The sequence below is a fragment of the Strongylocentrotus purpuratus genome, unplaced genomic scaffold (genome assembly GCF_000002235.5).
Source record: "Strongylocentrotus purpuratus isolate Spur 01 unplaced genomic scaffold, Spur_5.0 spur5_scaffold_18, whole genome shotgun sequence".
NCBI lineage: Eukaryota > Metazoa > Echinodermata > Echinoidea > Camarodonta > Strongylocentrotidae > Strongylocentrotus > Strongylocentrotus purpuratus.
This window is the reverse complement of record NW_022145603.1, coordinates 16,788,593-16,801,992: the sequence shown is the minus strand read 5'-3', so window position 1 is coordinate 16,801,992 and position 13,400 is coordinate 16,788,593. Positions and strand designations below refer to the sequence as shown.

Below are 13,400 nucleotides of genomic sequence, written 5' to 3'. Positions count from 1 at the left end.
GTTACCAGATCCCTTTAACACAATTTGTTTAATATTTCAACATCACTTTGATGACACCAAGCAGCCACTTTAGATTGTCATCCACATTTTCAAAATAATACTACATATGGAATGATGTCATTCTGCCAGAGATGCCAACCTCTTGACACAAAAAACAGACTGAGTATCCTAAAAAAAAAATCAGATTTTGGAGAGAAAAATCAGATTTTCACGAAATCTCGACACTACCACTGGCCCGTCGGCCCGTGCCAGTAAAATTTCAAAAAAATGTTTTACTGGTCAAGTAAAATGTTTGCTCTTTCATTGAAATTTAATGAGAAAATTGTAAAGCAAAGTTTTAGTTGGGTATGCAGGGGTTTACTTGTACATGTTTTTATGGGTAAAAAAAAAAAGTGATTAGATGAAAAATCATATTTTAATATCGGATTTCACTGTTATTATCGTACTAAATACGATTTAATCGTACTGGTTGGCATCTCTGTTCTGCCATTTACTTGTTCATGAAAGTTTTAATTGCATTAAAACCTTACCTTGATTTAAGTAATGAAAATTCAATTCAAGACTTATTGTCAAAGATTTATTTATTTATTCATTCGGAAGTGAGCGAACGGGTGGTCCGTCTAGGCAAGATGTAATAACAATTACACAAAATTACTCAACAGATACATGTAAAATGGTCATACCTCACCAAACTATTATAGTTTGTCATTCATTGTATATTATCCTTCCAATTAGATTGGCAGATAGATAGTTCATTAGCAGTCTTACAACACTTAACCCTTCTGTTAATTATGCTTAATCATATGTTAAACCTTGTTTATTTACTGTTTACGTCTAGAATTTGTGTAAATTCATTAGTAATCTGTATATGTTACACCAGTGAAAATCAAATATCAAGAAATGGACAATAAATACTAAATACAAATACAAAGGCCGAGCTATTTTGAAACTGCATATCCGGAGGGGGGGGGGGCGCATTTGGCTATCTAGAATAGTTGACGGTGGCCAAAAGGAATGTTATTCAAGAAAAAACAGAAAAAAACATTCTTCTTACAACACTTGTTCTAAAACTCGTACATTGTACACACAAGATCATTGAAAACCTCCATTTTGTTTGTGACTTTGGTCACGAAGTTGTGCTATATCTCTGCAACCGTACCCACGATTTTTTGCCAATAGGATGCAATTTGTAGGGCTTATAGAAGCCTTCCTCTGCACTCAGCATTCTTACAAAGACATTTGATCTCCTTTCCGGGGACACATCCTACTTCGTACATGTAATCCCAGTTCAGCTCGCTGCCTGCTCGGATGAATCTGGAATAAAAGACATTACATAGTAAAAAAAAAATAATATTATAATTATACATGTGTAACAGATACTACACTCCTGACAACGGATAGTCAACCTGTTCGAAACGTCGAGCCACTCCCGCCACCCATCCTCTCCAAGCGCTATAGTTCTCCTTAGAACTATAAGCTAAGAAAGATAACCAACAGTCTTTTTCAAGACTACACCAACAGTCCTTTTCAGGACTACACACCCTCAAGAAAGATTACCGAGAGTCCTTTTCAGGACTCCTCAATCCTTTCTCTCTCTCACAGGGTGCACCCGCAAGCCTACTGTATAGATACTACATTGATATACATGTACACATTCATCAATATGAACCAAAACTAAAAAGATATTTAAAAATCTAGATGGAACATTACCACAATTTTCAGAAAAACAGAGACATACTCAAGGGGCCCGTCTCACAAAGCCTTTTTTCAATGACAAATGACAAAAGTCAGTGACAAATCTGCTGATAACCAATCAGAAGCAAGGATTTCAGTAGCTTATAACAAAAACTGTCATTTGTCACTGATGACAAGTTTTGTGAAACGCCCCCCAGTAGTAAGATGTGCAGTCATGTGGCTTTGATCACTTCATTGTAACAAAAAAAAATGAAGAAAAGTGGTTGATACTTACTGAGCTGCAAAGAAAGCGACCCATGGAAAGCGCAGATCATGTGAATCAACAAAGACATTCTGCACAAACAGATTAGGTCTACAGCTATGCTGCAAGATAAAAGAAAGAATATAGATCTCAAATGAGATTGTAGAAAACTAACTATAAATATCTTACTGTACACTAAAACTCAGAACCTGAAGCTCTCGGGCGGGACCCAGGTTTTAGTCTCAGCCCTAACAAAATAACTGAAATACAGGATTTTCTTAATATGCATGTAGTGTGTTAGTCATTGAATAAAGATATTAAATAAGAATATCGCAGTTATTTGTTGTGGGCGTCCTATGACGTGCATTGAATATGTTTTTTTTTTAAAGGGATCTGGAAACTTTGTCTCAGATTCTGAAACAAAATTCTGAAACCAATAGAAGGTCATGAAATTATAGAAAAGCGTTGCTGAAAAAGGGAGTCTAAACCATGGATTATAATAGCAATAGTGAAATCATGTAAGAAAAAGATAGAGCTATACAAAAAGTATTTGAAGAACCCTTCTGCATACAGGAAAAAAGCATACCGACAGTATCAAAATACTTTAACTTCAATTATTTTAAGGTCAAAAGAATCTTACTATTATTACATTGATCGCGCTTAAGCCATTCACTATGTTTTGACCGATTGAATACAAAAATTGGACTTAGCTAATGCTGTAATGATAATTATAAACCTTTAGGTCAATCAGGAAGCCCGTATGATTATCAAGATATTTATGATTGAAATTAGAAATTTTGAAAATCGTTTGCCAGACGGTTTTCATAACACTACAGTCTATTGGGGATACCGAATATGGTAAAACCGGTCACTCAAAGATTTTAATTTTTTTGAGGCACTTCTTGATCATTTTGAAGCACAATTTTTTTAGAGCTTCAATATTACACCATATCACAGACACTGATAACACGTAGGGCCGTGTATCTCAGATTTAACATTGTTAAACGATCCCTTTAAGATGAGGTAAATACATGATGGATCATCTTACGTTGAGATATCTGCCCAGGTTTCCCATGTGCTTGGCATCCATCACATAACAGTGCTCCTCACCAAAGAGATTTCTTGTGCTCGGATGAGATGGTTTCTTTTCTGATAGATAAGGTTGTAAATATATAGATTAAGTGCATTATAATAATAATAATAACAAGTCTTGTTTACCCAGGGTAGCCTCATCAGTATTTATACTGTTCTCCCTGAGGGCCCTGCAATCATATTATTACCCCGGTCATCGGATTCAGGTTTAGCCGCACCCAATGTATGCACTCCCTGTGGAGCATTCCAGCCAGGTGTCATTTTTACAAGAGCACACTTGCTAATCTAAGCACATTAGCTTTTGCATCGTACCGGGTACCTATTTAACACCTGGGTGGAGAGTGGCAAATGTAGATCAATGTCTTGCCAAAGGACATTAATGCCGTGGCGGGACTTGAACCCCGTACCTTGTGATCCACAGTCCGGTGACATATCCACTCGTCCACGACACCTCCATACAGAGGATACAGAGGAACACTACCATAACATGATTATTTTACCTGTTCCACTTCTACATCTTCTTTCATTTGGACCCCCACTGTACATGTATGCTTAAAGGACAATGAAACCTAACAAACTTCAGCTGGAAATATTATTCAAATTTGTCAGCCCCCCCCCCCAGAAAAAAAGGGGAAAACTAGATGGAATTTTGACTGCGCGCAGTCGAAAATGATGCCTCCGCCATAGAGCAATTTAAACAAGTTTGGAGTTTAAATCTCCAGTGGTTCTTGAGATATCATGATAACAATCTCAATGTATGGAATTTCATAAGTTGACCTCTGTGACCCTTGACCTTTGACCTACGTGCTCCAAAATCTAATCAGATTGTCTTCCTATGGTGATACACACTATCATTAAGTTTGAAGTTTAAATCTCCAGTGGTTCTTGAGATATTATGATATGGTGATACATACTATCATTAAGTTTGAAGTGAAAATTCTCCAGTGGTTCTTGAGATATCGCGATAACGATCTCAATGTATGGAATTTCATAAGTTGACCTCTGTGACCCTTGACCTTTGACCTACGTGCTCCAAAATCTAATCAGATTGTCTTCCTATGGTGATACACACTATCATTAAGTTTGAAGTTTAAATCTCCAGTGGTTCTTGAGATATTATGATAACAATCTCAATGTATGGAATTTCATAAGTTGACCTCTGTGACCCTTGACCTTTGACCTACGTGCTCCAAAATCTAATCAGATCGTCTTCCTATGGTGATACATACTATCCTTAAGTTTGAAGTTTTTACATCTCCAGTGGTTCTTGAGATATCATGATAACAATCTCAATGTATGGAATTTCATAAGTTGACCTCTATGACCCTTGACCTTTGACCTACGTGCTCCAAAATGTAATCAGATTGTTTTCCTATAGTGATACACACTATCACTAAGTTTGAAGTTTAAATCTCCAGTGGTTCTTGAGATATCATGATAACAATCTCAATGTATGAAATTTCATAAGTTGACCTCTGTGACCCTTGACCTTTGATATACGTGCTCCAAAATCTAATCAGATCGTCTTCCTATGGTGATACATACTATCCTTAAGTTTGAAGTTTAAATCTCAAATGGTTCTTGAGATATCGCGCTAACAAACTCAATACAAGGAATTTCATAAGTTGACCTCTGTGACCTGTGACCTACGTACTCCAAAATCTAATCTGATCGTCTTCCTATGGTGATAAATACTATTCCCGAGTCTTAAGTTTAAATCTTAAATGGTTCTTGAGATATTGTGATAACGGTCAAAAGGGACGGACGTACGGACGTACGGACGGACAACCCGAAAACATGATGCCTCCGGCACCACCTTCGGTGGCGGAGGCATAAAAAGGAAACAACCAAGGGCCAGATGGCTTTAAGTCCTCTCTGAGGGACTCGGTTATGAGGATTAATGTCTTACCCAAAGGGCATTAGCGCATCAACTTGGACCTCCCGGTTTCAAGACCACTGCTCTCCACTGAGCCAATGTGTCTCCTCATTGACTTACATCCATCATTGGTTTTTATGAGGTCATGTACAAGACTAAAACTCATTATTATAACTGATTGACCATTATCCACGTGACCTTTGACCTACTTCTCCAAAGACCTTCAGTTCATCTCCCTATAAGGAAGGTGATACATACACTATGAACATGACTGACAAAAGAAAGCGGACAAAATATACAGTTCCTCAGGTAGACAAAGGAACATCCCTTCACTGCTATTATGTAAAAATGTGTAGAACAGGTGTCACATGCATATTCACTTTTTACATAATAGCAGTGAAGGGATGTTCCTTTGTCTATCTGAGGAACTGTATATTTTGTCCGCTTTCTTTGTCCGTCATATTCATAGTGATAGTGGTACCAACTTTGATCTTTATGGCCCAAAGATTCCTTCAAACATTGAGATTAACAAATTTCATGACCAATATGGCGATACATACTAGTACCGGTCCATTTTCTTCAGTGGCACTTCAGATATTGGAATCACAAGATTAAAACCCCAGAATTTCATTTAAAAATTGACCTCCATGACCTTGACTGACCTACCCCATATCTAGTTATCTTCCTATGGTGATACATTTTTTTTCTCAGTGAAATTTCCTCCTAATATATATCTATCAAGAATTTTTCTCCAAAAGTTGTTCCTATATTTCTTAATTCCATATAACCTTCTATACATCAAAGACTATTTGTATTTTTAATAGTCTAGGGAGGGGTACCAGTTGGTAATACCCATTACAAGCTCTGCTTATCGGGTTTCGTGCCTTTTTGTGAAATACAAGTTCTTTAATCAGGTGGGCTGTATCTATACAGACCACCTTATAATTTTGTTAAAATTGCCTTTATTATTATTTATTTATTTTATTTCTAACCACTTTTTTGTTAACAAGATAACTTGAAAATGGCTAAATCAAATAACTTGAAATTTGGCACACATATGTATAGGCATATGGACAAAACACAGTAAGGTTTTCAACCTTGACCTTGACTGATGACGTCATCTAGGCGCCATTTTGTGGAATTTTCTGAAAATTTACTTATGATCATATTTTCATAACGGTAAGTTATTTCTCATTCATATTTTCCATGATCAAGGTCAATATCAGTCCAGTCAATTTCAGGTCAAAAAACGCGCGCGTGCGCGTAAGTCCGCGCGTCAATGCGCGCGCAAAATTTTTAAATGCTCAAAATCGTCTCAAATTTATTTTGCATACGTTTCAGGTCATTTAAAGCATTTTATAAAAAATCGCGCGTACGAGCATGCGCGCGCGTTTTCGCGCGTAACACCATTAAAAAACATAGAATCGCCATTTTTTTTTCTTTCATGATATTTCTCATATTTTTTCAAGGAATTTGATTCCATGTTTATCTCTTTATGACCATTATTAACAAGATGAGCGTAAATTCAAGATAAATGTCAGTGCGCGCGAGGTCTTTTAATACATAGCATATATGGGCAAAAACATGCCTATACAAAATCCGTTATAGCTCTTTGGAATGCACCGGGATCCTCAATTTTTTTTCATATTAAGATAGAGTATGAGTCGGAAATATGATTCCATGTCTCATTTGGCCATTAAGTTTATCGTGACATCATCACAATGGCCTTGGAACTCAAAATACGAATTTGCATATTATGACGTCAGCATATTTATGTAAAATTGATTGTATCTCTGTAAATATTGATCAATTTTCTTTAAAATTTCGATATGTTGTAGCTAAGACAATTCTCTACAAGCGCAGTAATAACCATTTTTCATTTTGATGACGTCATCATAGTGAAAATTTTGATTAAAGGCCTCATGTCAAAAACTTCATAATTTACGTGTTATGCCTATAGAAGGTGAATTTAGTTCACGTTATGAATCTACATGATATTGTCTTTTAAGAATTTGTAAGCAGTATGTCGCTTATTTTTGCTCTATTTTGTCTCAAATGTTAGTTGACCAGCCCACCTATACTTGTTCCAAACAAGTATTATATGTCTAGTTATATTTATGTTCCTACGTATAAATTGTATTGTTTGAACAGATGACAAATATGTTTGTCAAATTGAATGGAAGAAAATAAATGTTCATTTGAATTGAATTGAATTTGGTTGTCACAACCTGATATCAAGTAATAGCCTGCAATTGATTTAATTTCAAAACCAAGGGTATTCTAAGAAATGGCATCATTTAGGAAAACAAATATTGATCTCACCTTCTATTTCCTCTTCCTTCTTTTCAGCTATAGTAGGTTCAGAGGAAGTTCCAGGGTTTCCCAAGTATCGCTGTCTCATACGAGAGTTGGTTGATTTCCTGGCACGTGGACCTGTCACCTCTATGTGGAGGAAAGCAAATTGTAGATCAGGGCCCTGTTTCATTAAACTTGTTATCAATGCCAAATGCTAAATTTCTATGACAAAGTTGCTCTCAGCCAATCAGATGCCATAATTTCAGTAGCTTATAACAGTAGCTTGTAACTTGTTATTGATATCAAGTTTGATGAAACAGGGCCCTGTTGTGATGAATGAATTTGAAGGAACCAGAGATGCCACCTCTTGACACACACACACAAAAAAAGACTGATTATCCTAAAAAATCAGATTTTGGAGAGACAAGTCAGATTTTCACGAAAACTCAATACTACCAATGGCTTGTTGGCCTCGGGCCAGTGAAATTTCAGAAAAATGTTTCACTGGTAAGTATGGTCAAGTAACATGTTTGCTCTTTCATTTAAATTTGAAGAGAAAATTGTAAGGCAAAGTTGTTGTTGGGGTTGCTGGGGTTTACTTGTACATGTTTCTATGCGGTTCCACGGTTTTCATGGGTTAAAAAATAAAAGAAGATTTTTTGTTTTTTTTGTTGTTGAAAAATTGTATTTTAAGAGGTGATATTGTATTATCATATTACACTCTTATTATCGTACTAACTATGATTTAATCGTACTGGTTGGCATCTCTGAGGAACTGTTCATTCTAAATAAAAAGATAGTAAAGAGCCAGGAATTTTTGTGAAATGCTAATTACTATAGCTTTCACCGACAGCAAACATTCCACAATGTGATTCAATTATTTAGCAGAATAAAACTTTCACAAATCTCAACTCATTTTAGTGTCATGGACCCGGAAGTCTCTAAACTATTACCACCCAAATATGAAGTTGAAATTAAAGCAATACAAATTTTCATCATTTTGTCACATGTATTAATAAAGGCATCTGAGACAAAGTCACCAGATCCCTTTTAACATATTATTATATTGCTTACTACAGAAAAATTGAAAATTGGTGTGATAGCATGTCTTTTTTTTATGTAGTAAAAAAAATAAAAAAATAATAAGAGAGAAATGCCATAATCACAAGTGAACCCACAAACATTACATCTTTTCATTATAAAGAGAAATCGATCATGAAATGTTGACTTTTATGGTCATCTCGCCTTTGATGAATTCCTGCATTGAATTCATGTCCAAGCAACAACAACAAAAAAGAGGTAAATTACTCAACTTTAGGGAGAGACTAGAGTCTGATCTCGGGAGTATTAATGAATAAAATATCATTGTTATTATACTGGTAATTTAACATATTTGGAATGTTTACAAGTTGTTATAATTCATGTTCTTCTTTTTTCTTGTTAAAACAAAATATTGATGTACATATGCCAATGATGTTTCATAACTTAAATTTTGATGCAAGAACATCAATGTACAACTTCTACAGAACTGTTTAGTTCATATTTGCTTTGTAAGTACATGCTGTAAGAGTGCTAGAGACATGTACATAAAACTAGTGTAGGGATTTATTTTGAACTTCTGAAACTCCCCTTCATATCCATGATTCATCCCTTATTCACATTCACCCTTTTCACCCACCATCCTTTCATATATCTATCTCTCTCTCTCTCTCTCTCTGATTGGTTTCAGTGTTCACCTGATGCAGTCAAGCTTAAAGTATCATTTACATATACTATGAATATCCAATATATACCCTTTGTTTATGTTTGAATATTCAAGATTACTTTGTTATGTTGATTTATACTTGTATGTGACTTTATGAATATTAATTTGTTTCTTCTACATTGCATGGAATGTATGTGGAATGCTACCTTTTATACATTAAAACCTGGTCAGTTAGCCAGTAGTTATCAATCCTACAACATGTCTGCTGGGCTGCCTCTGTGTTAAGAGTGCTGGGAATTATGTGTTAGAACCGCAACCCTACACTAGTAAGAATACTTAGTAGATGTGTAGGTTTCCACTTACTGGGTTTAGCTGGTTTTTTCTCCTTTTCTTCACTCTTAAAGTCTTCAGTCTTGTTCCCCTCCTTAGTCTCTCCTGTCTCCTCTAAACCAAGATCACGCAGCGAGTCTGAAACGCTACTGTCCGGCTTCACATCGGTTTCCATCGGAACTACCAGCTTCTTCTCATCCTCCTCTGTCTTCACTGATGATGAGGATGCTGCTGATAATGACGCAGAATTCACTGCTACTATCTCAACGTCATAATCATTATCACCCTGGTCTGCTCCCGAGGATTGGGCTGGTTTGGTCTCGGTTTTCTTGTCTTCTGATTTGGCTGCTGGAAATTGTAAAAAATCATGCATGTCAATGTTCCACACATTAAAACCTGTCTGTACTATTTTGGCCAATGGGATTAGGCCTCCCTGGAAGCGTAATTTTTTTTCTCCCACTTGAGCTCCGGAACCCCAGTATGAACTCATTTGCATACAGCCAATCAGAGCTCAATGAAGATGCGAAATTCGAAACGGTGAAAAGCTTTGGGCTTCACACACGTACACACAGCGCCTTGCCTATATCAGCATACATGATGTGCGTGCATAGGGATAGGCTTGCAAATGTTTCATTTCTGCTCTAGCATCTCTACCTTTAGCAAATTCATTACCTATTTCATGTAAATTTTCTTGTTATTTTTGGAGTATTTTCAGAAAAACATTGATATTAGTATACACTTTTTCACAGGTTTCACGGCAAAACGCTGCACAATACAAGTATATACCGATGGTGGGTTGAAGGGGGGCGCGCGCCTGTGTGAAGTTATCTACCGTAATGTCTCAGATCCTCAACGACTTTTAACTCATGATCTTTATTTGGACATTTAATGAATATTTACTTCATTTTGGTTATGTTTTAGTAAGGTATCCCCACGCCGGAGTTATGGGTCAAATTTTGGATAGGTTTCTGAACAAGTGCCCAAACTTTAGCATACCTTCACTGCTACCTGCTGCTGCTTGCTTAGCTCTAGCCTCCTTCTCAGCCTCTCTCCTTTGTCTGAAAGCTGCCACTTGTTTCTGGTCCAGGATCTCTTTGGATGGGCTTGGGTCGTAGCCGTACTTTATCGTTGCAGCCTTCTGACCGTTTGGTTTGACCTCTGGTGACCCCATGACTAGCGACCCCCTAGGAGGGGTCATTTCCTTCTTGCTATTGGGGCTGGCCAGTGAAACAGACCTGCTCAAAATTACATTGGTTTAAGGTAAAATTACATTGGTATAAGGTAAAATTACATTAGTATAAGGTAAAATTACATTGGTATAAGGTAAAATTACATTGATATAAGGCAAAATAGTCATTCTAAATATCTATGTATGGTACAGTCAAACCTGTCTACAGCGACCGCCTAAGGGAAACACAAAAAGTGGTCTATGTAGACAGGTTCCGTTAGTACATGTTTTAATGAGTAAGGTAAAATAGTCATTCTAAGTATCTATGTATGGTACAGTCAAACCTGTCTTCAGTGACCGCCAGAGGGAAACACAAAAAGTGGTCTATGTAGACAGGTTCCTTTAGTACATGTTTTAATGAGTAAGGTAAAATAGTCATTCTAAATATCTATGTATGGTACAGTCAAACCTGTCTACAGTGACCGCCAGAGGGAAACACAAAAAGTGGTCTATGTAGACAGGTTCCTTTAGTACATGTTTAAATGAGTAAGGTAAAATAGTCATTCTAAATATCTATGTATGGTACAGTCAAACCTGTCTACAGTGACCGCCAGAGGGAAACACAAAAAGTGGTCTTTGTAGACAGGTTCCTTTAGTACATGTTTTAATGAGTAAGGTAAAATAGTCATTCTAAATATCTATGTATGGTACAGTCAAACCTGTCTACAGTGACCGCCAGAGGGAAACACAAAAAGTGGTCTTTGTAGACGGGTTCCTTTAGTACATGTTTTAATCAGTAAGGTAAAATAGTCATTCTAAATATCTATGTATGGTACAGTCAAACCTGTCTTCAGCGACCGCCAGAGGGAAACACAAAAAGTGGTCTATGTAGACAGGTTCCTTTAGTACATGTTTTAATCAGTAAGGTAAAATAGTCATTCTAAATATCTATGTATGGTACAGTCAAACCTGTCTACAGTGACCGCCAGAGGGAAACACAAAAAGTGGTCTTTGTAGACGGGTTCCTTTAGTACATGTTTCAATGAGAAGCCATTTTCAAGGGAAACAACAAATGTGGTCTTTGTAGACAGGTGGTCACTAAAGCAGGTTTGACTGTACTAGTTCTTATAGATTTTATGTGGGATTTTTATTTCCAATAAACACTGGCAGTAACTGCACCTAAATCTACTTTGGTAATTTTCATCAAAGTAATACCATCCGCAGGGTTTAGAGTGAGGCAATACATGTAGATTAAACATTTAGCCGGACAGTAGTGAAGTAAGAGAAAGAACTGAAGAGAAGATGACAAAACAGGAACTGAAAATGTGTGAGATGTCATGGGACATCGTCTGCGAACAGCCAACATGTTTGTACTGGTAGTAAATGATCACTGGTGTGTTTGTCAATAGTTTTATGCCTTTTTAAAATCAGATAATTCTGAAGTCCTTTCAGGCAATAATTTTAATAAATATGCATAAATTATGTTAGTGATGGGTATATATGTCCATGTGATGAATATGATGAAATTACAATCATATGGCACCTGGGGCCCATTTACAAAGCCTTTTTTCAATGACAAATGACAAAACTCAGTGATAAATCTGCTGATAACCAATCAGAAGCGAGGATTTTAGTAGCTTATAACAGGAACTGTCATTTGTCGCTGATGACAAGTTTTGTGAAACGACCCCCTGCGCTGCATTAGCCATTCTTATTAAGATGCGTGTGGCAAACTTTATTGTGGAACTCAAGGATTTTACTATAAACTTAATCCTCGACTAAAGTTAGTACACTTTACTGATCAATGCAGTTGCATTAAAGGTATAGACCAATTTTGGGAAACGCCCCCCCCCCCCCCTCTCAAAAAATGAAATGGAAGCTCTTATTACCAATCATGTGAAAGAATATGTATTGACTTATACGTGATGATACAAATTTTGCCTGAAAACCGCCTACTAATTAATATAAATGGTGAATCATCATATCGATCTGGCCTGGATAGATATCGCACTTCAACATTGAACATTTGGGCATATATTTCTGCTTTTTTGCAAATTTAGGTTGAAGTATTGCCATCTAAACCTCTGAAGGAAGTATTGCCATCTAAACCTCTGAAAGAAATATTTAAAAATATTGAATATGTATTTTGCATCCAAAACCCTTGAACCGCAATTTTACCACTACCTGGTATTTACCTTTAAAGACTGCATAAGGATTGGTAAGAAATGTTAATGTAGTGATGAGGCGAACAAGAAACCTATCAGAACCAATAGACGTGTATTAGAAAGAGTTGAGATAAATTACTATGAATATGACGGACAAAGAAAGAGGACAAAATATACAGTTCCTCAATCTACCCTCAACAATTGTTGTGGTAGACAAAGGAACATCCCTTCACTGATAATATGTAAAAATGTGTAGAACAGGTGGAATATATATGTGACACCTGTTCTACACATTTTTACATAATAGCAGTGAAGGGATGTTCCTTTGTCTACCACAGCAATTGTTGAGGGTAGAATGAGGAACTGTATATTTTGTCCGCTTTCTTTGTCCGTCATGTTCATAGTGAATGTTAGTAGCCCGAGCACTAACCATTGACTTTGTTCTGTACTCTCTGATTGTCTGCGTAAGACCAGGCGTGTTCCACCAGCTTGATCCCTTATAAGTCACCAAATAAACAAATAAAGAATCATGAATGACATGTAACAATGAAAAGAAACATTAATTATTCTCTTTGTCCACATCACAGATTTATCATACATTAAAATGACCTATTTTCAAAGTTTGTGAAATGACAGGCTCCGATTGTCTGCGTAAGACCAGGCGTGTTCCACCAGCTTGATCCCTTATAAGTCACCAAATAAACAAATAAAGAATCATGAATGACATGTAACAATGAAAATATAAAACATTAATTATCCTCATCATCCTCTTAACAGAATTATCACATATTAAAATGACCTATTTTCAAAGTTTTTGAAATGACAGGCTACAG

The 13,400-nt window shown here is 36.4% G+C and overlaps 1 protein-coding gene across 4 annotated transcripts in view; it reads right to left on the bottom strand.

Moving 5' to 3' along the window:
- Positions 1-383: 383 nt before the first annotated feature.
- LOC764341 (histone-lysine N-methyltransferase eggless) overlaps positions 384-13,400 on the bottom strand; it is a 33,093-nt gene continuing 20,076 nt past the window's right edge. The window contains exons 16-22 of one of the 4 annotated variants that reach the window (XM_030989299.1): positions 12,998-13,063; positions 10,231-10,469; positions 9,268-9,582; positions 7,227-7,346; positions 2,985-3,085; positions 1,970-2,058; positions 384-1,314 (exon numbers count right to left, since the gene is read on the bottom strand). In XM_030989299.1, the coding sequence (XP_030845159.1) occupies positions 1,197-1,314; positions 1,970-2,058; positions 2,985-3,085; positions 7,227-7,346; positions 9,268-9,582; positions 10,231-10,469; positions 12,998-13,063 (1,048 nt within the window). In that variant the 3' untranslated portion in view covers positions 384-1,196. Of the gene's footprint in view, positions 1,315-1,969; positions 2,059-2,984; positions 3,086-7,226; positions 7,347-9,267; positions 9,583-10,230; positions 10,470-12,997; positions 13,064-13,400 lie in introns of those variants that run through there. The other 3 variants (XM_030989300.1, XM_030989301.1, XM_030989302.1) reach the window with 3 other exon arrangements.